This window comes from Amphiura filiformis, chromosome 17 (genome assembly GCF_039555335.1).
Source record: "Amphiura filiformis chromosome 17, Afil_fr2py, whole genome shotgun sequence".
NCBI lineage: Eukaryota > Metazoa > Echinodermata > Ophiuroidea > Amphilepidida > Amphiuridae > Amphiura > Amphiura filiformis.
Genome location: NC_092644.1, coordinates 56,432,982 through 56,459,883, shown reverse-complemented (window position 1 = coordinate 56,459,883; position 26,902 = coordinate 56,432,982). Strand labels below are relative to the sequence as shown.

The window sequence follows — 26,902 nt, the reverse complement described above, 5'->3', positions numbered from 1 at the left end:
TGGCGGGCTCAACAGGGTTTGAATGGGCAGAGCCCTTGTGGGGTCTAAGGGGGCAAAGTCCCCTTAAAGCCCGAGCACTTTTGAAAATGAATGTTCACTTTCAACATCACACGTCATGGGATGTCACTCACACGTTCACATACCGTATCCTGACAACTGAAAGTTACATCAGGCCTGTAGCTTGTGGTTGCATGATGAGTTATCATCACTCACCATCAGTGTCATAGCTAGTGGTAGCCCCTGTTCATCCTGCACTTTAATAGACAGGGAGCTTGCTCCTGGGGTTGATGGGCAAAAGTCATTATTCCCTTTGCATGACAAATGTTAAATAATATTTTTAGCTAATGTATAACAGTTTTATTCCACAAAAGTAAGTCAAATTCTTCCTGAAAGCTATATCCATGATAGATCACATCATATTTGAAAGCTTTTGAACATAATTTGAATCCCTAGTTGGGTTGCAGGAGCCTGGTTAATGTTAGTAAGGTGTGGAGAGAACTACTGTGCTACCGGTGTACAGTTTCCAAGTCAAGATTTTTTTTAAATTCTGTAAGAGGCTAAATGACCATAAAATATCACAGAAAAGGTGACAAATCAGGGGAAAAAATCTGAGTAATTTTTGCAAGCATATTTTGAACATTTTTTGAGTTTTTTAAAACAAATTTAAGTCAAAATCAAACCACTTTAGCTAAAATTGTTTTTACTTTCAGTTTTAAAAAATCCCCAAAATGCAAAATCTGGGATGCCCCATTTTTATTTTTAGAAATTTGTTATGTCTGATCTATTACACTCTGGGCTTGACACCAAATTTGATTAATAATAATAATATTTTGGCCACCCAGAACGTGACTTATTCTAAGAAGCATGACTTGATCCTGTTGAAGATAGAACCTTGCCATGCATTTGTCCCAGTTCTGTATGTATGTCAGGTTGGCAGGTGATAATTTAAACTAGTTGAAGTTTTCCTAGAGGACTTCTGTACTTGACAATGATATACTAGTTGGATCCAAACCAACTTGACTCACCTTAAGTTTCAAGCTTAAAAGTTCTGTTATTTGATGTTTTGCATTAGAGTTCTGTCTAAGTCAGTGCATAAGCTTATATTACTAGGGATGCATCATTTGACTTCCAGGGGGTTACTTTGTTTGATGAAGGCTGCATTTTGCTAATGTTTGGCCCTCTAACACAATCTTTCGTCTCAAATGTTTATGGCCCTATGTGTCCCCTGAGCAAAATTATATGATACAGAACCCCTGTTATTGCAAGTGTACTAAAACTTTGACTAAACAAGGGAGAGGTGAAGATTGAGGGGCATTTGATTAATATTGTTGATGAATGCAGATGCAAAGCCCAGGAAATTCAAGGGGCTTTAGGTGACAGCCATATGGAATATTATTGGTGGTATAATCTGAGGCCAAATTAAAAAGACTAGTTTGCATCTGACGTCATCTGTAAAGCAAACTCAGAAATGATTTGTTTACAATTTGTTGTGATGATTGAAATTTCTGAGCCCAACAGTGTGCCCTATGCTTAATTTTGCACCTTCAAGTATAACCAACCATCCCAAAAGTTGGGTCTTAGTAATAGGAGACTTTCATTTCTGAAGGTACCTGTAAATCATATTTCATTTCACATGCTACTAACCAATCACAGGCTTTGGGGAGTTGATTATCAAACGCATAAATTAGCATTCATATTAAGCTACTTGCAGTTCCGCCATTATGCACTATGTGGGGGAGAGCCTCGAACTGGCAGCATACATGAATGGGAATTGAACTAGTCATAACGTTCTGTGTAAGGTTACATAATTCTTCCTTTCATGTATGCTGCCAGTTCGAGGCTCTCCCGCACATAGTGCATAATGGCGGAACCGTGCAAGTAGCTTAATATCTGGCGCCATGATTATAATCGTGGAAAGCAGGTCTGCAAGTGACGAAGTTCTGGGTCCTTTGTACAAATTTATTCAGATAGGGCCTATTCCGTTTGGAGGAAATATGGTCAAATAATATGGCAACATTGGGGGTCTTAGCTGCACATCAGTGGCAGGTAAAAGGGTTTTTCAGATCATTTGTGGGAGTTGAAAATTAAATGCTGCCAACATTATTGTGCATTGGTACAGCATATGAATCCAAGGTATTTCATATAAAATGCCATGGTCACTCAAACTTAAAGCACTGAACCCTCAAAAGACAGCTTCTCATATGAACATACCTATATAACATGAAGTTGAATTGTCCTGCTGATATCTACATTGGGATTATTAGTCTGCTACCTCATGGCTCATCTTTTTTCCTTCTTCACATTATTTTTAACATATAATTTGATATCAAGCTGATAAGTACATGTTATATGTGGCAAAGTTCCAGTCACCTGTGTCTGTGACTTCATACACGATTGGAACATTAAAGCCGTGCATTAAAGGTATGTTTCATAAAATTTTCATTATATCTCTCTTTTTATCAGGCTTTTTATATGGCAATGAGCAGATTAGATCAGCAGTTTCTCATTACCTTAATCCTACATGTACCATTACTGTCTTTCTTACACTGCCCCTGATTGGTTAATTACATGATATAATCATCTAAGTAACCAATCAAAACAGCTTTTAGAACTCTTTTTCAATTTTAAGCTTTCAGCTCTATACTGACTATTCTTACCCACAGATTCTTACCTATTGTGATTGGTTTCAGACATCCGCAAATAGCGGTGCACGCACTACTTGTGGAGCGCCACAGGTTCCCAGGTGGCGCGACACCCTTTGATTTAACAAAAAAACTGGAAAAATAAAAGTTTTTTGATAATTTTGAAGTGTATTTATCTGTAATATTTATATGTCTGTTGAAATAGTTGAAACCATGAGTAAAAACATACCAGGATATCCCTCCCATACCAATCAATAGCCAAAACCCACAAGCTTCCTGGGGCTCTGCCCCCTGGACCCCTGCCAGGGGATTTTCCCCTGGTTCCAACCAGGGACCCTAAGCTGGGACCTGGACTCCACGCATAAGATGCTACACTCCATTATTTTGGTTGGTGGCACTTAAATTTCATATTTTAATGTTGCACTTCATATAATCTATTTGAGAATGCCTGATTTAATACATGATATAATATTCTTTGCAACCAATCAAAATAGATCTTAAGAGGCCAATAATTTTGCCATTAGTCATGCCCATGGGGTTGATAGAGTGTCTATGTAACCAACAAACTAACTACAAAGTGTTATAGGATTCGCACCCACCACGCTCTGCACCATGCTCTACATTCACTTGAATTTGGTGGTTTACAACAAACTGCTGCTGTGAATTACCTTAAGGCGAAATATATTCATGGCTTTTTCTTCGTGAAAAGAATTATTTATTTATGTATTTATTTATTTCTTATTTAACCTGGGGTGACCAATCAATGGTGTGACCAATCAATTTCTTATTTAACCTGGGGTTACCAATCAATGCACTGGCACTGTTCTCCCTTGGTTCCCAAAATTATCATTTTGGCATGTTATTTTTGTGAGATTGGTACATTTTTGTGTAAAGGCATATAGGAAAAAGAAGTGATTTGCTCATCCAAAGGATCATAAAAATCATCAAAATTCAGATTTTGGCACTTTGTTAGTGTCATAGATGTGCTAACATAGAAAAAAATAAAACATTTTACATGAATCTGTAATTTTTCTACTTAAATAGAGAAATTTACAGAATAGACTAATAAGGCCAGTAAAGTACTGTGAAATGCTAACTAGCATGAAAATCTTAAACAAGAGTTTTGGTGGCATTCTTTTTATTTGTGGATCAACTATATGAATTGTATGCCAACTGCACCATGATGGTAAAGGCAATATACACCAAATAAACAGGTTTCACACTAGTAAAAATATCTTTTTGTGGTATTTCTTTCTGTGAAATATGCACAGGAAATATTATGATGCATATTGAATGAATAATGTGGGTTTGTTTGGCATCAAAACTTTGTCATCAGCATTTGTGGAAATTGCATAACATGGTGTCCAATGCGTAAATCAATTGATTCCTTGAACACATGTCTAGCCAGAATGGCCCTATATATAGTCAGGTGTACACTTGCGGTGAACAGACAAATTGGCAAATGTGACATGCTTAATGCTCTGCATGCTGGTCATAGGCTTCAACATAAAAAGTCCAAGTTTTGAGATATTTTCTCAAAAAATCAGGAGATATACTAAGAATCATGAAACCAATGGCTTGTTTGTACTCATTTTAATACATTTTTCATGCTGATTCCACATATGGTCTTGAAAATGTACAATTCTGAAATTTTTGATTTTTTAATTTAATTTTGAAACTTGTCGCCTGCAGTTGAAGTGTTAGAGTGATGAATATCTATATTTTTTAATGGTCTCAAAAATTAAGTATGATTTCCAGTCAATCTGAAAAAAAAAGTTCTATTATAGATCTGTTTGTTTTTCAAACCAGGATGCTTGGTTGGCACCATATAGATGATAAAAGAGATGACAATGCAAAGAAAGTTCTATTGTTTGTATACTTTGTTCAACTTATAAAATGGCATAATTATTTGTTTTTGTTACGTGTCAATTAAGTTCCAACTTACACACCTGTAAATTCACATAAGTGTGCACCAGTCACACATTACACTTGCCACTTGCATTAAGTCATGTGACAAGGTAATTAATAATCATGCATCTTTGACCAAGTTCATTTGGAATGTTGAATTCAACTGTAAACATGGTTCATTTTGAACAATTCTAGTGAAAAATGATGTTGACTATTCACATCTTTTATAATAGTGATGTTTCACCACTCCCAATAGTATCTTTGCCACTGCACTAGTGGTTTCATCAGACTGGCAACTCATCACATCTGACTGCTTCCTTTTATTGGCAACAGGAACCGTTGAGGGCGTGATGAGTTGGTCAAAGATGTTGTTGAGTGAATAGGCCCCCTCATCCTTGTTTAGAGTGTCTTATCCTTTTCAGTGTATCCAGATGGCTTCTTTTAGCCATCTAGTGGTCTTGTCAGCTTCTCTCTCAATAACTTTTGAGTCCTCCCAATTGATGGAATGATTGTCAAATCTTCTATCACAAACATTCACAAGTCAAGCTATCACCGACCACGTAGCCTATTCAAATCATTCCATCAATGGAGAGTATACTCTTTGTGAGTTTGCTAATTAATAATATTGTATAAGTGAGTTCTTGCAGTTATACATTAGATACAGGTCTTCAAATGAAAGTGCAATGTTATTTGCCATTACAAGATCAGGAGTGTGTGTCAGTTTGCCAGATGTTATAAGAATACTATGGCAAGATGGTGCACATACAATAATGTACATAATACAGGTCTATAGTCACTCCCAAAAATAATTTCACATCTTGTCTTTCAGGTTGGACTGTTCATCGGTTTGCCAGCTGTGATAAATAACAGGCATGGCAGAGCAGTACATAATACATGTCTACAGGCACTCCCAAATTAAAAATTATGTCATTTTCATATTTTTACAGGCCAGGATTCTTCGTCAGTGCACCTGATGTCATCAGAGTAGGTGTGGCAGAGAAAGTACTTGTCAGCGTTCACAATACAGGCAATAGCTATATACCAGTCACTTTGCTGCTACAATCTACAGATAAACATGTCACCTATGCAGAAAAGCTCACACATGTGCACCAAGGTAGGATATGATTTTGCTATCACAAAATGTACTGCTCTGTGTGATAGCTTCAACATAACACATACTTTATCAAAATATCAAGAAATTATCTCAAGAATCAATGAACTAATACTAGGCTTGTTTTTGGAATGGAAGAAAAGGTCTGCAGTGAAATGAAATAATAGTGAACTTGAAACCAGTTGCTGATACTGTTGTTGAGGAGGGGACAATCTGAACAAATGAGGAAATAAAAAACTATTTAATTTTGTCAAATATTGTGAAATCACCTGACTGGTTTCTTTAGAGTCATGGGTATTTTTATAAAAGTTTTTACCCCACGTTTCATACATCTCTAAAGTATGAGGAAGTTAAATACTTAGTCTTAAAAAAATGCGCCCATATAATTGCCTGAGCATAATCCTATTAAGCTAAAGCATGTTAGCCCTTAAGCCTTAAGTATAATTATTTATGAAAACTGTTGCAATTTTTTGATGTTTTTAATGGTTCCGAAAGGAGGAAATAGTAAATCCCAAATTGCCGGACCAACCCTGGCCATTGTCGACAATTAATTGTATGAATTGCAAACCAAAGGAAAGCTCAAATTGCTGCACTAACCCATTGTTAAAATTTAATAGTATGGATTGCATACCAAAAGGAAGCTTTTATGCCCGCCCCCTCTTCCTCCTCTTATAAAAAAAGGAAACAAACATTTTTTGTAGGAATGTTTTTCATGAGTGGGTTCCCTTTCAAAAACCCAGATCTGCTCCTGTAGGCAATATGCAATCTACATTAGAGATGCATCAATGAAATTCTAGTCATTTGTGGGCTTTATTTTGATATGGTTGGCTTGAAATTTATAAAAGAAACCCGAATTTGATATACATTTCTGAATAAGTTATAACTTTAACATTTGTTGTATAAGAAGAATGTCAAACTTTTAAGTACTTTTTGTCAAAATGCCAATTTTAATGTTAAGGTGTTTTTCCTTCTGTAACATAAGGTCTTAGCAAACTTTGAGCAATAGTGTCTTGCACAAGCATGCCTTCAACAATTGAAAACTTAAAAAACAATAAAAACATGTATCTTGGCTGAGATATATTGTAAGAACTTCTGCTCAATTGAGATTTTCCAGCATGTATTGTAAGGAGGGCCGTAGCCAGGGGGTGCGGGGTGTGACGAAGAGAATTCGCGAGCGTAGTGAGCCAAAAAATTGGATTTTTAAAACTTTTTTTGTCAAAAAAGGTCCAAATTTGGGGAAGAAAGCCCACTTTTCACAAAATTGCCCCCTCCCCTTGGAAAAAATTCCACTTTTTCAAAATTAGCACCCCCACAAAAAATCCTGGCTACAGGCCTGATTGTAATGTTTAACTAGCCAACATGCAATAGCTCATTATGGTTATTGTAGATTCATTGTCACCCTTCAAGGTGTAAGGTCTCAATGAACAGTGTTTTTACTTTCCAAATACTGTGATACATAGGTTTAAACATTTAAAAAAAATATTTGGACAAATGTTGTGCCACTTTTGATCTAGATACATGCCCAGATTAAGAAAGAGGTTTTTTATTAAAATGTGTGAAGTATTTCTCAAGCTGTCTGCTTCCTTACATCACCAGTGGTGCTATTCTGAAAATGGGGTGAACAATCTTTATAGTCTTTGTGCTACAGTAGTTTGAAAAATCAATGGTCACCAATATATTTCTTTATGTTTGTTAACTTGTTTATTTATTGGTCTTTAAAGAAAATATTACTTTCAAAAACTGATTCACTTTGGAAGGTAGGTAGAAACAATGGCTGCAACAGGAATTTTTTCGGAGGGGGCATTGGGGAAGCAAAATGGATTTCAGGGGGGCAAAATCAAACAATTTTGTGCAAAATTGTGGCAAAAATTGGAAACTTTCATAATAGAGACTATTTTGTACACATCTCTATGGAACTGCATGACATTTACTAGCATGGATTCTATACCACCCTAAGTAACACCTTAAGATGCAACAAATACATCAGCAAAGTCATGTACTTTTGGTGAAAGGTTGGGACTTTACAATAACAAAAGTGGGTGGTTGTTTAATACAAATGACTATAAACCTAGACACACTTGAGAACTGTTAGATTGATATAAACATGTATGTAACTGTATAAGGCAAGTCAAGTTTGAATGTGAATTTCAATACAGTTTGTTGAAAGGAAAGCGGAGGCTCCTAAATGCCTACAAGGCCCAACTTTTTTTATCATGATGTAAACTACATTTGACATGACTGGCAAAGTGAATCACCTGTAATTTGTGGATTGCAGAATAAATGGGCGTCATGTCGACTTACTCAAAGCAGAAGCTGGAGTATTAGAGTTGAAAAGCACATCATATTTTTGGGCTGTATATTTGTGGCTGTACCAGGAAAATCCATGTACACTGTAAAATACAACTGATAACACTTAATAAACACTAAAACATGTTTATTTTTATATTTTACACGTAAAAGTGTAGGAGGCGTTAACACCATAACACATTTATAGATGTATTTGTGATAAAAATATAAACACTTCAACACATTTATATCACCTATATAAATATGTTAAAGTATTATAGTGTTAATCGTATGCAACGCCTCCTATACTTTTACACGTAGAATATATAATATAAACACATATGAGTGTTTTTTAAGTGTTATCTGTTGTTTTTTACAGTGTATGAATGCATTGGATGGGAGTATGTGTACAGTAATTTTTAGTCAAATATTCTCAAAGAAAGTCACTTTTGGTCCAAAGTTTACTTTTTTATTTTGTGCAGAAAAACAGCCACAGAAAAGTTTTGTTGAATTTTGTCCAAATATTTTAAGACCCCCCCCCCCCCTCCCCCTGGTTGGTACGGTACATGTACAGCACTGGGGATACATTTATGTCTCAATATAGCAAGTGAAATGGGCTATTCCAGTTGAAATACACACATGATACGGGGGTTCTTTAGATAAAAATATGAAAGCTTCAAAATCTTTTGAACACATCAAAATTCAACATAAGATCCAAATAATAACCTGGACATTTCAAGAGTATCCAATGTTGCAGTAGGCATGCTTTTCAATAAACATCCAAATTGATGGGTACCAATCTTTTTGATACATCCTATTTAGCAGGCTGTTTGGCTCTGTTTGGTGCCTATCAAAGTGTTCTTTGATTGCATTAGGAAACCAGACAGGATGAACTTTCAATGAAGAATTGGAGATAATAACTCACTATAAAATGTCCCCTCACAAATGATAGTCTAAATAGCCATGATATTGTCTAAATCTTTCTAAGAACTTCCCATTGTCCTACAAGTATCAATCTATGTATAATAGCATATTATTTGGTATAGAATTATTTTTGATTAGACTCTTATAACTAATAAATGTTTAATATTTAGTTTCGGCCTATAGTTGTGCAAGAATATCGACTAAATATGACAAAATAGCTGCCATATGCAATGATCAACCTATCATTGGTCCTGATGTGAAAAGCATATGACAGCCCATTTTTATGCATCATAATTGTACATTTTCAAGAAAATGTATGCATTGAATGAGTACAAACAAGTCTAGTATTGGTTCAGTGGTTCCTGATATAGTTCTTGATATTTTGAGAAAATACCGGGAGAAAATATCTCAAATGTTCGTCTTTTTATGTTGAAGCCTATGGCTAGCATACACACGGCAGCTATCCTACTTGTATACTCATAGAAAATAGTAGAATGAGTAGCTACAATCTGTCAGGACAAGACAACTTTATTTGACAATGGCTTATTAAATTCAGGAAATGTAAGGATCAATTTCAGGAAGCACCGGGATGCCCATAAATCAATTTAAAAGATAAATCTTCAAGTAGGTCTCTTGGCACAGATACTAAGAAACTATTCAACACCAATTGCTACAGGGATGGCATGTTTTAAGCAGTGTATGGGCATGGCAAATATGCATAATATTTCCAGGGCCGGGCATATCCAGGAATTGCCAGGGATTGTGAGTACCCCAGTAGTGTAAATACAAAAAGAATTGAATTTTTTTTATAGATTTTACCAAAATGAGTCAAAACTATTTGTTGAAGTATCCATGAAGATCATCATAAACAGAGGTTCCCCAAGACCCCTAACCAACTGGTAAGGATCATAATTCAAGGGTTGAGAACCATAAAGCCTCAACTCACAATGAAAGCCATTGTGAGTTAAGGCTGTCTGGCTCTCAACATGCAAGAATCAGCATACTGGGGTGCTGATTCCTGGATATAATGTTTACATTCCTTACATTTTTGTACAAAATGAAACTAGAACATTTTTGCCAAATTGAAACTACAACATTTGTCTAAAATTGAAAATTAAATTATTTTGCATGGGGTGGACACCTCATCACCCCTAGTTTGCCACTGTTTGTCTAGAAATGTTATATGTAGTGTTGTGCACAAAGGGGGACCAGGGGCCAATTTCCCCTTCTCTTTGTCCACCAGTCTGGAGAAATAGACCCAAGTCCAGGAAATTTAGGTTTTTCATTGTTATTTTCTATTTAGCTTGGATGTCATGTCAGTCAGATACTTGTGAAATCTTATGCACATATTTGGCATGCCAATTGTGAGTAGCACCTCTTCTCTTGAATGGAAACCAAACACTGGTTTTCAAGAGTAACATTTCTTCAAACTTCTTGTTAAGGATTGTTGCAACATTTTCTGCTAGAGGGCAGGGTCTTAGCTAGGATTTGACAAATGCTCATCATTTTTACTAATACAGTTCAAAATGCGACCCTTACAAAATGAGCGGAAAGTCGCTAGGGAAGAAAAGGAGATATGGTTCGTTATCCATGTCAGAAAACAAAAGAATCCAACATTGGCTTTTGAAGACCAAGTTAGAGAGCAAACCTGACAATTTATATATCATTTTAAAGCGTATGAGTCAGAGAATATGAATCTGGCCATAACTCAAAATAATAAAATAAACTTTCCTCTCAATTTGTGGGAACAGGGCTCATATAAAACCTGTAACTGTTAATTATCATTATTTTTTGCTCTTTCAGACCACCCGCAGGTTGTTACACTCCAAGTGGATCCTAGAGAGGTGGAAACTAAACAAACAAAGCTCTCCTTAGTAGTCAAATCAGAGGAGGCATTCCAAGCAGAAAAGGAAATTCTTCTAAGTTTTAAGTCAGGATATGTGTTCATACAGACGGATAAACCAATCTATACACCAGAACATGATGGTAAGTGATTTTGTAGCCTAGGTCCTATACTCTTATCTTGGGCCTATACTCTTATCTTGGAAAAAATGGTTCCAAGTAGAACCTAAAATGATTCTTGAGCTGATTTTGGGAGCATAAGGTTATATCATCCGGTAACCAGTTTTCTGGATAACTCTGTATTGGGTTTTTTTTAATTGGTGAAGAAAAACTCAACAAATTATTATTATTATTATTAAATAAATTACTTGTAAATAATTTATAATATACACTGGTCCATCTGATTGTTTTCCTAGTGTCTCTACTGAGCAATATTTAGGTTCTTTTTTTTTTTGCACTTCGGTTGGGAGTGACACCCTGTATGTGGAACCTTAAATGGTTCTATTAAAGAACAGAAAATGGTTCTGAAAAAGCTAGAAAGAACCATTTTTGATCTGAAAATGGTTCTAGAAAGGCCAGAAAGAACCATTTTGGGGTTCTTTCAATTTTCAAGAACCCTTTTCTCTTGAGGGTGCTACATTCAGGACAGCCAGAAACCCTTTTTTCTAAGAGTGTACCGGTGAAAAACCCAGGAAATCATGCTAACCCTAGGTTTCAATTGCTTGAATATGAAAAATTTAAACTTACGGATACTTACGGATTTGTTATCTTTTAATATAGACCTCTAGGTTGAAATTAGAGTAATGATTATAGTTTTTGATTCAGGTCACACTACCCAGTTGCCTTATACCAGGCAGACACCGGCAGGGGTACATGCCCTCTCATCATTTCCATTTCATGATATCATCCTTTGTTGGAAGTTGGAACTAGTCGGATGAGTAGGACCCATTTTTTTCTTTGTCACAGACCACCGACTCAATTTTTGACCGCGCAAGAAAAACAAATCACAGAAGTCCAAGAACCGTCCTTTCATGGTTGGTCTTTCTTGCATGATCAGAGATTGAGCCCGGGAGATTGAGTCGATGGTCTGTGAAAAAAAACTGGACCTACTGGTTGGACTAGTTGGAGCCGCTCCTTATAGCTCAATGTATTCATAGAAATGATGTCTGGAATAACACCTTTGTCATTAAATTCAAGTTAAAATACATGATAGCACCAACTGGTGCAAGATTATTGTTTAAGGTATCAATTTTGTATGATAGGCAAAGAGCCAATTTAAGGAAGGTCTTGCAAACTTGTCATTATATATTGCATCAGATTACATATGAAATAACAGGTGCCAATTCAATTAAAGGTAAAATACAAGGACGATTTATATAACTTATTTGTTTCTTTGTTTCTACTATCACTCTGTGTAGAGCCAACACACTTGGGTCCTGATAGGACCAGGTTCAAATAAAATGCTCAATCTGTGCTTAAAAGCCCATTAGCAACTGGCCTATAAGGAAAGAAAAGAGAGAAAGAGATTTGAAGAAAAAGTTCAAGGAAAGGAAGGCCACTCCCAACAAATTACTTACAAGTGTACTTTCAGTCTTTGAGTTAAGACAAAATTTAAAAGGAAATAATAAAAAAAACCTTTGGATTTTATTTTACAGTTAAAATTCGAGTGATTTCTCTTGATCAAGAGATGAAGCCATCCAATCTACCCATTAAACTTGAGATTAGGAACCCACAAGACATCATCGTGATGCAGAAGGAGAGTGAGATATCAGAGACAGGATTCATCACAGAAAGCTTCCATTTTCCTCCTCATCCATTGTTTGGTAACTGGTCTGTGGTGGCTTTCTATGGACATAAAGTAAGTGGTATTGCCTTCCATTTTCCTCCTCATCCATTGTTTGGTAACTGGTCTGTTGTGGCTTTCTATGGACATAAAGTAAGTGGTATTGCCTTCCATTTTCCTCCTCATCCATTGTTTGGTAACTGGTCTGTGGTGGCTTTCTATGGACATAAAGTAAGTGGTATTGCCTTCCATTTTCCTCCTCATCCATTGTTTGGTAACTGGTCTGTGGTGGCTTTCTATGGACATAAAGTAAGTGGTATTGCCTTCCATTTTCCTCCTCATCCATTGTTTGGTAACTGGTCTGTGGTGGCTTTCTATGGACATAAAGTAAGTGGTATTGCCTTCCATTTTCCTCCTCATCCATTGTTTGGTAACTGGTCTGTGGTGGCTTTCTATGGACATAAAGTAAGTGGTATTGCCTTCCATTTTCCTCCTCATCCATTGTTTGGTAACTGGTCTGTGGTGGCTTTCTATGGACATAAAGTAAGTGGTATTGCCTTCCATTTTCCTCCTCATCCATTGTTTGGTAACTGGTCTGTGGTGGCTTTCTATGGACATAAAGTAAGTGGTATTGCCTTCCATTTTCCTCCTCATCCATTGTTTGGTAACTGGTCTGTGGTGGCTTTCTATGGACATAAAGTAAGTGGTATTGTCTTCCATTTTCCTCCTCATCCATTGTTTGGTAACTGGTCTGTGGTGGCTTTCTATGGACATAAAGTAAGTGATATTGCCTTCCATTTTCCTCCTCATCCATTGTTTGGTAACTGGTCTGTGGTGGCTTTCTATGGACATAAAGTAAGTGGTATTGCCTTCCATTTTCCTCCTCATCCATTGTTTGGTAACTGGTCTGTGGTGGCTTTCTATGGACATAAAGTAAGTGGTATTGCCTTCCATTTTCCTCCTCATCCATTGTTTGGTAACTGGTCTGTGGTGGCTTTCTATGGACATAAAGTAAGTGGTATTGTCTTCCATTTTCCTCCTCATCCATTGTTTGGTAATTGGTCTGTGGTGGCTTTCTATGGACATAAAGTAAGTGGTATTACCTTTCATTTTCCTCCTCATCCATTGTTTGGTAACTGGTCTGTGGTGGCTTTCTATGGACATAAAGTAAGTGATATTGCTTCCTCATGAAGATGGAGTTGGGCCTTTCTTCCTCTTTGGTATTCAATTGTGTGGCTCAAAATTGATTAAAATTTGAACATGTTTTCTAACAGTATGGATGAATCTTGATCACAGACAAAGTGAGAAAACAACACACAAACAAGCATATAATTATGACAGGTACTTTAACTATTCCATATACAGACAAAGAGAAGAAAAGGGGAAAATAGTAAACATAGGTGATACCTTCTCTACACCATGGGTTTCTAGTCGCCGCCAAGGGTGGGCCTGGATGCCATATCCCCCAACTTTGGTTTCCACTAGGCTGTAACACAAAGTAATGTCAGCCCTGTAGTGAGAGAATATGTGGGCATGATCAGGGAATTTTTAAATTGATGAAATCAAACCATAAAATGAAAACCACAAAAATGCCAAAGGACTGTATTATTCAAATTTAATGATTATGGCATTGACATTGATCCCGGTAATTGAATCTACCTCCACTTGATATATAATTGTTCTTGATAAACCACAAAATGACATCATTCTGATACTATGTGACGTTTGAAATGATGCAGCATATTTCTTTTAGAAATTAGAAAGTAAAAACAAACAGTCATTTTTGCAATAGAACTGAGGAAAGTAACCAGTCATAAACCTGTGACTGTGAATAAAAGTTTAATTTTAACATTTGTGTCAATGTTATGGACAAAATAATGCATTGTGAGTGAAACAGTTGTCAAATATTGGACTTGACACAAATCTAAACATTCCAAGCAATATTACTCTTAAACATATGTTTTCAAATCATCATTGGTTTAAACCAGAATAAACAAGAAATGTGGTTTGTGGATATCGTTCTTAAAGCAATATTGTAACGTTTCCATAAAAAATAGATTGCTTTTCTTTTTCATTGAATTTCACTCTTAGATATATCCTATTTTGAGTCTAACAAATAAGGTTAAACAAAGAAAACTGCTATTAAATCCAACACCTATGTTGCCAATGTGTCACTCTGTTGGTTGTGACTGGGGTTGGTCTTCTTAATGTCTTATGAACATCTTATATATGTACATGTTATGAACATCACATACGCATTCTAATAATATTTCAATCATATAATTAAACATCATCTCGTATGACCTAAGGCTTCATCTCAGATTTTGTCACAATACAGCACCAAAAGATTGAAGTCTTGAATTTTTAGGATATGTTAGTTTGTTCTGTACAAATTACAATTTTGAAAAACACTGATTGAAGGCATCCTCCTCAGCCAATGTTACTATATGTGACACAATCTGGTCCATGGAGGCAAAAGGCGGCAAATTTGAAATTGAGATAAAGGCACAAATATGGAGTAAAATAACAATAAAATACATAAGAAAATATACATCACAAACTTCATAACTTTAGGACCAGGTATGCTTAACCTTTGGTGTGTTCAGTATTTAACAACCTAATGTTGGTATACGGTAGAAATTATATATATATATATATTATACTCAATTTTCAAAAATGTCTACTTTGGCCCCATGGAGCAGATCATGTCACATATTGCTTTTAATACATTTAGCAATGTTCCGCCCAGCAAACAGAATTAATGTCATTCTTTTCTTTGAAAGAAATTTCAAAAGTGTTGTATTTTTGGTAAGTGGGAGTAACTCCTACTTATTTTCTGGGTTCATTCCTTATTATAAACACTTAATTTTGTTTTGAAACTGACAATTTTGCAAATTATCTGTATTTATTTTGATTCAAAGTTCCATGTAACCCAGCTGTTTTCTACTTATTGCCAATTTTATTTGATTCATAGACGTAGACTGTTTACATTTTGATTTTGACAGGCTGAACGTGATCATCATTTACATCACTTCATGCTTGTATGCACTTAGACATTTTTTTTCTTTTCTATAATATAGGCTCATATAAATTCTATGGAAAAAGTCACCAAAATAGTTCTTTAGTAAAAACAAAAATGATGAATAGCCGGAATACTTTATAGCTTACTTATAATTTATCATGTGATGTCATGTGTGCTTTGATATAGCAGAATTTGTCATTTACTAGCCAGCTTCAGAAGGGAGGTTAATCGCTTTCTGGGTGCTTCCTCGTCAGCAGCTTCTTAATGATTTTTTTGTCTCTGCTGTTAATGTCCAGTTATGCCATGTCGTAAAAAAGTAGGCTAGAAAAGGCTACATCATGGTAAATGCCACCACTGATTAGGCAGTATTCACTGAAGGGGGCTACTTCCAATTCCAGAAAGTTAACAGACAAATTTTGCACCCAATGGTGTAAAGACAATGTAATAATAATAATATGTTGCATGATTCTAATGTCCCAGTGTTGGCAATGTGACAAACAATGTAGTATTGCATCCAGTTTTAAAAGGTCTAAAAGATCTTTCTCCTCTGGTCATTAGCCAATTATAATACCTTGAAGGGCTGATTTTATAAACAAAATACTCTCTATGTTTTAATTACTGTTATAGTGAATAAAGTTAAAGTGTGAAACCAAAGTGTGTGCGTTTATTGCATGCCCCAATGTTGGCATACTTGAAATATCACTTTCCTACATGTGGTTTGATAAACAATATTTCCTTGCTTTCCAACTTGGCTCTATGGTACAAATTGGACTGGTTTTGTTGGGTTTTTAAAAAATAATTTTGTTACATTTCACATAATTTTCTGCAGTTTCCATCATTTTATGTATGACAAAACCAGAATTCTGCTTAATAACTTAGCTTTGGCCACTTTCATTGCTTGTATAAAGCCTCCATTAAAGGAGGGAAAAGCTTAATTGTTGAAAAAATAAATTCTGGTTTTTCATTTGAATCATCAGATTTCTTCAAACCTACAAATGCATCAAGTTTCAATGTTATGTTTGCTAACACTGACACTTAATTTGAATATCAAGACTAATAATAATTGACTTTCTGTTTTCAATTTTCAGCAACAACAAAATACTTCTGTAAAGTTTCATGTTGAAGATTATGGTGAGTATTTCTTGTGATATTACTGAGTTGTTTAATGTACTAGAAGATATTCAATCAACAAAGGTTCTTGTTTTTTTGACCAGAGCAAATGCTCTCAGGGAAGTGCCTTAGCTATCATATGGCCTTAAGAAAATTAGCCAGTCTTTCTTTAGCAGTATGTTTTGTGTTCAATGAGTTACAATATTCCTGTCTTCATATGTTCTTGGTAAATTGATTTTCCCGGAGTTCAATGAAACATTTTCAACAGCTATAATTATCTACATCTACCAGAATACTCAATAAAGTTGCCAAAATTAAGGCAATATCTGACTGAGAAAACAATACTGACGCCGGTCATCAGACACGGATCAAAATCTGACAAATAATAAAAATACACTTAAACTACTTAAACTTAATAATTCTGTCAAAGGTATTAATTAAGTGGCAGGTAGCTAAGACACTGACTCAGGGCTGTAGCAAAGGCCCGGGAGCAAAAAAAACCCTTAAAACATTGGCTCTGAATGTACTTTCTATATACATTTCAGCAATGACTGTTGCCTTTATGAATACTAGATGAGATGTGACACCTATTGACAACTGCTCAACCTGGCGCTACATGAATTTCTGGTGACAGATGTAGAGTTGCCAGTTTGTTTATCAGCTAGGGATTTTCTTGTTCCATGTTGCAGTATTACACAAGGAAAATTTGATATTTCCTCTTTGTTTGGACCCACAGCAGTTTACTACACTTTTATTTAGGGTGCCCTCAATTTGAAAGGGCATTTTGTGATCCACAGCATCATCCCCCACTTTTCTCAAAAAAGTTGAGATTTTTATACCACTGGTATAAGCACATTTGGCACAAGTTCAGTCATAAAAATAAGTTATGATAAATCTGGAGATAAATTGATAGGTACAACTTACGTAAAATCAGTAATCCTTAAATTGAGTCTAAATCATAGCCTATAAAAAGATATACAAAGCTTTTGCTCTCATATCAAAACTGTCCAAAATCTGTGTAGTGTGTTATCGAGGTCACCGGTCATTTAAGTAAGGTGGAAATAGCATATATGGAGGCATGGTAGCACAGCAGTACAGGCTCTACCTCGCAAATGAAGGGCCACAAGTTCGAGCCCCGATGGTGCTATCGTGTTGTGCATTTGGGCAAGGCACTTTACCTTACTTGCCTCTCTCTACCCAGGGGTGAAATGGTAGCTGTTAGGAATATTGTCCATTGAGCGCTCCCCAAAGGTATGAGCATGCATTGGACATTATATGGCAGCTGACATACCGTAAAACCTCGTCTACAAGCATATATAGTGTTTTTAATGAAAGCTAACTTCATACGAAACTAGCGTAAATATACCAATACAAAAGATTGGTCTTAAAATAATACTTGTTCGTATTTATGTACATTTATTTATTTATTTTATATGATGGAATTGGACTGTTATCATTTACTTTATTTTTCAAGTTGATTTAGCTGACCTGCATACATGTTTCACCAAGGCTATGGTTTCACATCAATGACATACAACTAGTAGTCATTTCTGGTCACTAATCCCTAGGTACTATTCACATTTTGAAATCTGATGTGAAAATTTCCCATCATCACATGATTTTATCACTCATGACATTGTAGAACAATTTCCTCTAGTTCCCATAGGCTCTGCAGGAAATGAGTGATACTACAATACATTCCATTCATCATGACCGTGATGTGTCATATCAGAATAATAGGGAATATAGCAACGTGACTAGGATTCAGGAGGACATGTTGCGCAACATTAGATCTATGGTGAAAGATGACGATATTTTGATGATTAACTCGAGGGGACATAAAGAGATATTCTGTTACAATAGTTGGCCAACTGATTCAAGAATTGGATCAATGAGCCTATGCAGGTCAATATATAATCATGCTATTTCCTGAAACTGTCTAAGATATCCTACCCCTTAGTCTTAATGGGCTGTTCCAGTTAAAGTCCATACACCCCCTATGGAAGACATGAACTTAAAGGCACATTCAGTGATCCAAGCGAAATTGTACAAAAATTAATAAAATTGTGTATAAACATAGATTTTAAATACGAGTGGATATTCATACATAGTGGTAGATAAAATGATTAAAGAGTTAAACTTCAATACTTTTTTTGCTCACCTGGTTTGTTTTCACTAGTTCGACTAGCATCTTCAGCAGATAGTGATATCTTGTCTACAATTGGGATAGTCCTTTTTGATGATGACGTGTGATATAACATCCTATGATGTCATACTATCAGTTGCATGATGTCATCAGAAAGATTATCCCAATTGTAGACAACATGTAAAATGTTTATTTTGTCTTCAATACAGGCTATGTTAGCATATCTATGCCACCAACAAAGGTGCAAAAACTGAATTTTCATGATTTTTACAATTTTTCGAATAAACAAATCACTGAATAGGCCTTTAATCTCCCACATAAGGAGTGTGAATTTCAAATAGAGTGACAAAATCAACACCCCTGTGTAGGAGATTAAGGTCATGTCATTCATAGGGGGTGTATGAATTTCAACTGGAACATCCCAATGTAAGTCCTTGTGAGATGGCACAAGCCCTGTGATCCCATAAGATGCTGTGCCAAATAATGGCTGCCACCCCTCTTGGCTTGATAAAAATTGCTTACCCTCCCTCTCAGCCAACCAAAAAATCCTACCCCTGCTCATGCCAAATTTTTGGGAACCAAATTTGCAAATATGAAATGGTTAAGATGCAGGAGTAATGTGCAGGAAATTTTGCATGTTTTAGTATATCTGTGCTGTTTTCTAAGCCTTTATAGAACAGTTTATTTACAAGGTGCTCCATAAACGTGTGCCAGAAATTGCTTGTTCGAACTGCCAAAAATTGCTTCCCCTTTTGACTTGCCCTTCCCCAGGGCTCATAATCATGTAATGATTGCCCCTAAATCCAGTGACTGCTCTTTCCCAGTGACCATGGTGCAAGTCCTATGATCGTGTAACTCCAGTGATTATAGTTATCCATAGATTATATTAATTTTGTATGATTTTTTAATTTTTATCATACAGTGTTGCCAACTTTCTCTGTTGAAGTGAAGATGGCGAGGGCGAATGACAAATTCTATATTCTTCCTGATGGTGCTGACTTGCTGTTATTTATTGAAGCCAAGTAAGTTGTGACTTTTTAAAGGCTTTATGAGCGATCACATTTGCTTAAAAGTGAAGGATAAGTCAATTAAAAAGAATTTCTTTAGTCCTTGAATAAATTCATCAGGTCTTCTTGAAAAATATTGGCAAAATGGAAGAAGACTTGATAAGACTCTTGATACATTTATCATCTGAAGTAGGATAAAAAAAAACTTAAGCTGTTTTAAGATTTTAAGTTTTAAGCTGAACATTTTTATTTCACCATATGTAGGGTTCTGCAGATTAAAAAGTTGATTTCATTTTATATGAAGAATAAGAGGTTAAGTTTAGGGTTATGGTCACGGGTGGACGACATCATGAAGAGCAAGATGTCAATGTGCCTGAAGCATAGGATATAATCATGACCAATGCATCATACAGGCATTGACCTATGGAATGGAGACATGGGCTGTGACAAGAAACATGGAGCAGAAGCTGCATGCTAAGTCATCAAAAGGGATGGGAAAACACAAATGGATATGAGAACAAAGTGCATGAAAACCAAGGTTCAAGACATCATTGAACATGAACATATCAAAGATAACATGAACAGTGCACAGGAAGCGAATAAATGATAGTAGATGGACAAAACTTTGCACAGATTGAGGCTGATGACAAGTTCACAAAGAAGGAGTAGGCAAAAAAAAAAAACAAGATGGAGAGATGAAATTTTGAGGTTTGCAGGTTTGCAAGATAGATAGAAGACTATGAGGTTAAAGGTTTAGGGTTATGTTTAGGGATGGAGACCATTCTAAAGTCGCTCTGACCTTTATTTACAGGACAACATTTGATAAACCAGTACATGGAAGTTACTTCATCAAGTACAGTGTTATACAACCTGGGGGAGAATTAGAGGATTTGAATGCTTCCGAATCAGGAAAAGTGAGTATTAGACAATTGTTTTGTGGACATAACATTTGTATGTGGTTAATGTTACCTTATTGTATGGGAGTATTGGGTTGTTTTGTTTTCAGTTTCTCAAAAATGTTAGTCCAAGAAAATCATTTTGGGTTTTTAAGAAAGTATAGGTAAATGCAAACATTTAACGCTATTTCTAAAATCTTCAAAGCAATTAATTAAGAGTAGTATTGCGTACCAGTCAAAGAAAATCAAAAATAGTTGGCAGACTTCAAAAAATGGAATTTCTTCTTACTTTATATCAGGATGCAACTTTGGTCGAAGTCTACAAAAATCAAATTTATTTCATCACTGCACCTTCGTTACCATAGCAACGGCCAAAACATCAAAATGACAGGTTTTAGACTATTTCGGCACTTTTACAAGGCAAAAAATATAACAAGTTTCAGGATTCACCATATAAAGGAAAAATAGAGGTAAACCTTGAGAGTTCCACGACATAATTGGCAACATCTAAGCTTTTTAAAAATACAGTTGTTTTAACAAACAGTCTGTCCTACTTGGGATATTCCATTGTTTCAAATAGGGGCGTTTTTCTTAATTTTTGACTTTCTGAAATATAGCAATATTCAATGAGCTGTAACCCCCAAAGTGGTGCTTTTTATATGTTATATTTTTCAGTGTGGCTGGACTAGATAGTACTGTACCCAAATAAATAAAAAAAAGTTGCGGTAATTTTAATATAGGCAAACAGTGTTGCCATAAAGATAGGTATTTTTCCATAAAATAAGAGTTAGACCAGGTTAAAAATGTTACCACACATGAAAGGAAACATTCTCACATAGATTTTCTGGACCAGTTTTTCATGAGCAACAAGAATTTATGAGGTAAAAATAAAAACCGTGTATCCTGAGAACTTCCTGTGAGGGCGCTTTATTCAAAATGGCTGCCAAAATCCAATGAAAGATAAAAGATAAATGTGACTAGATTTCGCATTTGTATTGATGAAAGTAATGTATAACTATGTCAAGGTATTTATAGAATGGTACCAACAGGTCACAGTTGGGAACGCTTTTCAAAATGGCCGCCAAAATCCAATGAAAAGCATATACATGGTTAAAATAGTCACTTATGAGGTATGATTGCAGTGGCGTAACGTCATAGGGGCACGGGGTTACATGGCCCCAATCGATCTGAATTTTAAAAATCCAAAAAAACGGACTGCCACCCACATTGGTTGGTGCCCCCTCCTATATGTGATTGGACACGGCGAATCAGCCGTAAATTCGCCCCGATAAATTTTGTTTTATTTCAGTATTTGGAAAATATATATCGAAAGCTTTAAAATGGTATATCATTTGACTTCAAATGATATCCAGAAGCGTGGTTATGGTTTGTTGGACTCTGTTCCTGCAACAAAATTGTACCTTTTTCGGTTCTACGTGTGACTCTTTTTCCACATTTCTGGTAATAAATATCAAACAGACATAATTGGAGGTCATTGCAAATCATCCCCAAGTCAACGAGGTTCAGGAATGTCCTCTCATTGTCAATTGATGGTTATGCATACCTAGACAAAATGCAATGCTTTGTTATCTACCACTTGAACAGGATTTAGCCAAAGCAAACAAAGACACGAACAATTCTATAGAAATAGGTAGAAGCTTATTATCCTCTTTAGCAATAGGATTATTGATTGGTTCAAACAGTGGTTGATCAGACACTTGTCGCAACGAATTGAGATACCTATGAATACGACCATCACATACATTTTACACTAGATCTCAGAATGCAGTTTGCCGAGTTTACGGCTCATTCGACGTGTCCACTCACATATGATAACTGGTGCTACGCCATTGTATGATTGACCAGATTTTGGTTAAGCATTGATAGCAGTTATAGGCTAGTAATGCAAATATACGTCAAGATATTAATAGGAAGGTGCCAGGAGGTCACAGCTGAGGGCACTTTTCAAAATGTCGGACCAACACAGTACACCGTTAAACTTAAAATAGTCACTTAAAAAGAGGTATAATTGACCAGATCTTGAATTAATATTGATCCCAGTACAGTAAAATTAAGTCAATGTAATAATAGGAAGATACCGGGTGTCACAGTTGAGGTTGCCTTTCAAAATGCCCACCAAAAAGAGCGGCATGATATCAGCCACAAAGCCACAGATAAAAGTGTTAAGAAAGAAAGTTGTCTTTGATAAGAGAATGTAATAGTTGTCTTTGTTGAATCATTCAAATATAGTTGTCTTTGATCATTGTCACCTCTAAGCAAGTGTTTCAGAGTGCTATATAGCGAGCTACAGAGTGCTATATAGCGAGTCAAGATGGCTAATATGATCACCAAATCTCCAAAATGACCACCAGAGAATTGTCCCTATGTATTGACAAAGGGCAGGATATTTACTTCCTACTCTTCTTGGTTTCACTGAATTCTTTTTTATTGTGTGTTTATCTTGAGATCACTCACATCGATATCACTACATTAAGAAAATTATTCTTCATTATCTAGCCTATCTGAAATCAAAGCGGCATATAGGTCATATATATCTTCTTTTGTGAAAACGTTGCGTTCTCTGAAAAGAAGATATCTGCACTTTGAGTCTGCTAAAACCTTTTCCTTCTTTGACACCAATAGACTGCTTTGTTCTCGATGTTGGTAAAGAAACTGTTGAAATCACAAGACAACTGTGATTACCTGGCGATAACTTTGGATGTCATTATTGAATTTATTGTCATACCTCTTGTTTTTCTCTCAACATACTTGATGCTTTATGTCAAGGAAAAATGCAACAATGATCAATTGTCTTGCATATAGGCCTACTGGCAAAAAAATGTTTAAAGCGAAATCCTCATACATGACTGGTAGGTGTAAATGTCCTGACTAAAGCCATCGGGTCAACGGCACATGCAATGCCAGTTGCCTTTGCTGTAACTTCAAGAAGCAAAGTTACAAGCATTTGATTAGATGAAAATCCAGTTTTAAAAGTGACACACTGGCCTATTCAAAACAACACGGACTAGACATCTGGTTTGAGAGTGGTAAATGGCTAATTTGTGTGTGCCTTTGATTTAAAAGAAAAGGAACAAAAGAAAACTGAAACAAAAGAGCTGACAAAAAATACAAGTTATGAAAAGTACAGAGAAATAAAAACTGAAATAAATTAAATAAAGCTTCATTGAAGAAACTGTGTAGTCTCTTTGTTGCGCTTGTTGCGCTTGTTTGTCACTTTTAAAACTGGATCTTCGCTCTATTCAATTGCTTGTAACTTTTCTTCTTGAGGTCACATTGGAATGGATTCAATGTGGTGTCATAATGTGCAGGATTAGATAAAAGGATCCGGGGACTCAACTTTAGAAGTGACGGGTATGTGCCTACCGGTGTCGCTAAGTAGGGACCTATCGGTAACAAAGCGTTATTGTAAAAAAGGGGGTCATTGGGTCTTAACTTTATAATGATACGGCCTCCTTCGAGATAAAAAATCTATAAAAGGGGTCATTGAGTGTAAGATTTCAAAAATGGGTCATCGGGTAGAAATTTTTGAAAAAATGGAGCAAAATTTGGAAAGTTTCGCAAAATTTTGAAAAAATGGAGCATAATTTGAAAGTTTTGACATTATCTTGTTGCATTTTGATGATGTTCTTCTAGAAAAAAGGGGACATTGGGTAGCCGCAACCAAAAAAGGGGGTCATCGGGTAGCCGCAATTAAAAAAGGGGGTCATCGGGTATGACTTTAAAAAAAAAAAGGGGGTCATCGGGTATGACTTTTAAAAAAAGGGGGTCATCGGGTATTAGTCGCCTTCAAAAGAGGGTTGACAGGCACATACCGTCACTTCCAAAGTTGAGTGGCCCCCGGGGTAAGGATACTTTCTTGGCGCAGTATATTTAGTTAATATGTTGCCCTTCGTGAACATATAGGGACAATAAATTATTCCTGTGGACATTTTAGTGGTCATCTTGACTTTGTGACTCGTTCTTTTGCATCCTCAAAACGATAACTTAGAGATGACAATGATTGAAGACTACGATTACATCAAAGACAACTATTTCAATGTTTCAATTTGTTTTTTCAATAACATTACCGGTATCTGAGGCTTTGTGGCTGATTATACTGTACTTTGATAAATATTAATCCAAATTCAGATCAATTATGCCTCTTAAAGGGGCACTTCGTGATCCACAGCCTCATCCCCCACTTTTCTCAAAAAAAGTTGAGATTTTTATATCACTGGAAACCTCTGGCTACATAATGTTTATGTACAAAATATTTCTTGCAGATTAATTCGTTTAGCAAAGATATCGTGGAATTTGAATTTCGTTCTGGTGCACCAGAACGAAATTACAACGTATTGTCTATGGAGCAGTGTAATACACATAATCATGCATAACTCGCAAACGCAATATCGGAATCAACTGACATTTTGGGAATATGCTTTTTTCGTGGATATGTACTGAAAAATGTCATAAAAAGAGGATGCTAGGATCACGAAATACTCCTTTAAGTGACGGTGTACCATATATATATTAAAGCTTTTCATTGGATTTGGCAGCCATTTTGAAAAGAGCCCTCAACTGTGACCTCCTGGTACCTTCCTATTGAAATCTTAATTTAGCGTTACATTACTGTCATTAATACTTAAACCAAAATCTGGTCAATTATACCTCATAATTGACTATGGTAACCGTATAATGCTTTTCTTTTAATTTTGGCGGCCATTTTGAAAAGCGTCCCCAACTGTGACCTCCTAGTATCTTCTTATTTATATACCGACTTATTTATACATTACTTTCATAAATACAAATCCATAATCTAACAAATTCTATCTTTTATCCGCCTATTTTAAGAGCATAATTGTTTTTCATTGGATTTTGGCAGCCATTTTGAAAAAAAGCGCCCTCACAGGAAAGTTTTCAGGATACAGGATTTTTACCTTATACATTCTTGTTCCTGAGTTTCTCCTTTCATGTGTGGGACCTAGCTCATTTTTAACCTGGTCTATTTGGCCGTTTTTCAGCATAGCTGTATGATAGCTAGTAATAACAAGATGAGCAACAGCTTCACTGAGAGACGCTTTTTCTGGCAACACTGTCATTAAAATATTATCAAATCGTGTCTCACTTTACGGTGTATTGATGCCAATTTCTTTTGGTACATTATCAACCCTAATCAGGATTTTCAGTGGAAGTAAATGCTCAAAATCCCTATTTTTCCACACTATCTTATAATGTCAACAATCCTAAAAAGTTCAAAGTTTCTGGCAACACTGCTTTCCAGTAAAACAATTACCGAACTTTTTTTCTATAGATAGGTAGACCAATACCTTATCTACCTACCCTGCAAAAAATAATTTAAAAAAGCACCACTTTGGAGGTTACGTCATTTTTAAAAAGATCATTTTTTTCATAATTAAATTAATGAAAAACACCCCTATTTTACAAAATGGTATCTACCATATTGAAATAATTAATTGTTATGTTTACTTCATTTTTGGAAAGGACAAGGATGGATACTTTATTGTATGGAAGAAGATTATTTTAATTCACGTTCTTCATACAGAAATATGACCTAATATTTAAGCATTTTTCCAGTTGTGAAAAGGGTAAAAATAGTGAAAATTGGGTCAATTCATATTTTGGTCGTTACCATGGTAACCATAGATGAAGAGGTAAAATTTTAACCAAATTTATACATGTTGACTCATTGTCTAACCATGTGCAATGTATAAAGAAAATCGATTTTTTGAAGTCTGCCATCACATCTTTGATTTTTATACACAAGGTCTCTTAAATTTTAATTAATAACTTTAAAATAATGCTCAAGTCAAAAAACTGAAACACAAAAATACTTTTCTTGCAGAATGACAAAAATGTCACTTACACGTTTCTTGCACTAACCCTGTGAAAAGTTTTCAATATTAAGTTTTGTTAGATAATTGAACTAGAAATATTGACTTCCTTGCTCAGTCAACACCTATGAATGCAGACAGGTCTTTTAATGCCATGCTAACATGTGGCTACTTTATGTCAGATCTTATTAAACTTGCAAAACTTTGGACACATTTAATATTAAAAGCTATTATTTCCAAGAAACAATGAATCATGTGCATTTTATAATTATTACCTTTACTCAAGCATTATGTTTGCTTATTTCATTCTTTGTATTTTATTGTTTTCTTGTGTTTTTTTGTGTTGTCTGTTTTTGCTGTTGCGGTGGTATTT

The 26,902-nt window shown here is 35.6% G+C and overlaps 1 protein-coding gene across 1 annotated transcript in view; it reads left to right on the top strand.

Annotated features, from left to right (window-relative positions):
* The window catches only part of LOC140137315 (A.superbus venom factor 1-like), an 84,959-nt gene that overhangs the window by 38,691 nt on the left and 19,366 nt on the right, over positions 1 to 26,902 (top strand). The window contains exons 3-8 of the mRNA XM_072158956.1: positions 5,498 to 5,664; positions 10,675 to 10,857; positions 12,369 to 12,571; positions 16,607 to 16,649; positions 19,697 to 19,796; positions 20,593 to 20,695. Coding sequence (XP_072015057.1) covers positions 5,498 to 5,664; positions 10,675 to 10,857; positions 12,369 to 12,571; positions 16,607 to 16,649; positions 19,697 to 19,796; positions 20,593 to 20,695 — 799 coding nt within the window. The remainder of the gene's footprint in view (positions 1 to 5,497; positions 5,665 to 10,674; positions 10,858 to 12,368; positions 12,572 to 16,606; positions 16,650 to 19,696; positions 19,797 to 20,592; positions 20,696 to 26,902) is intronic.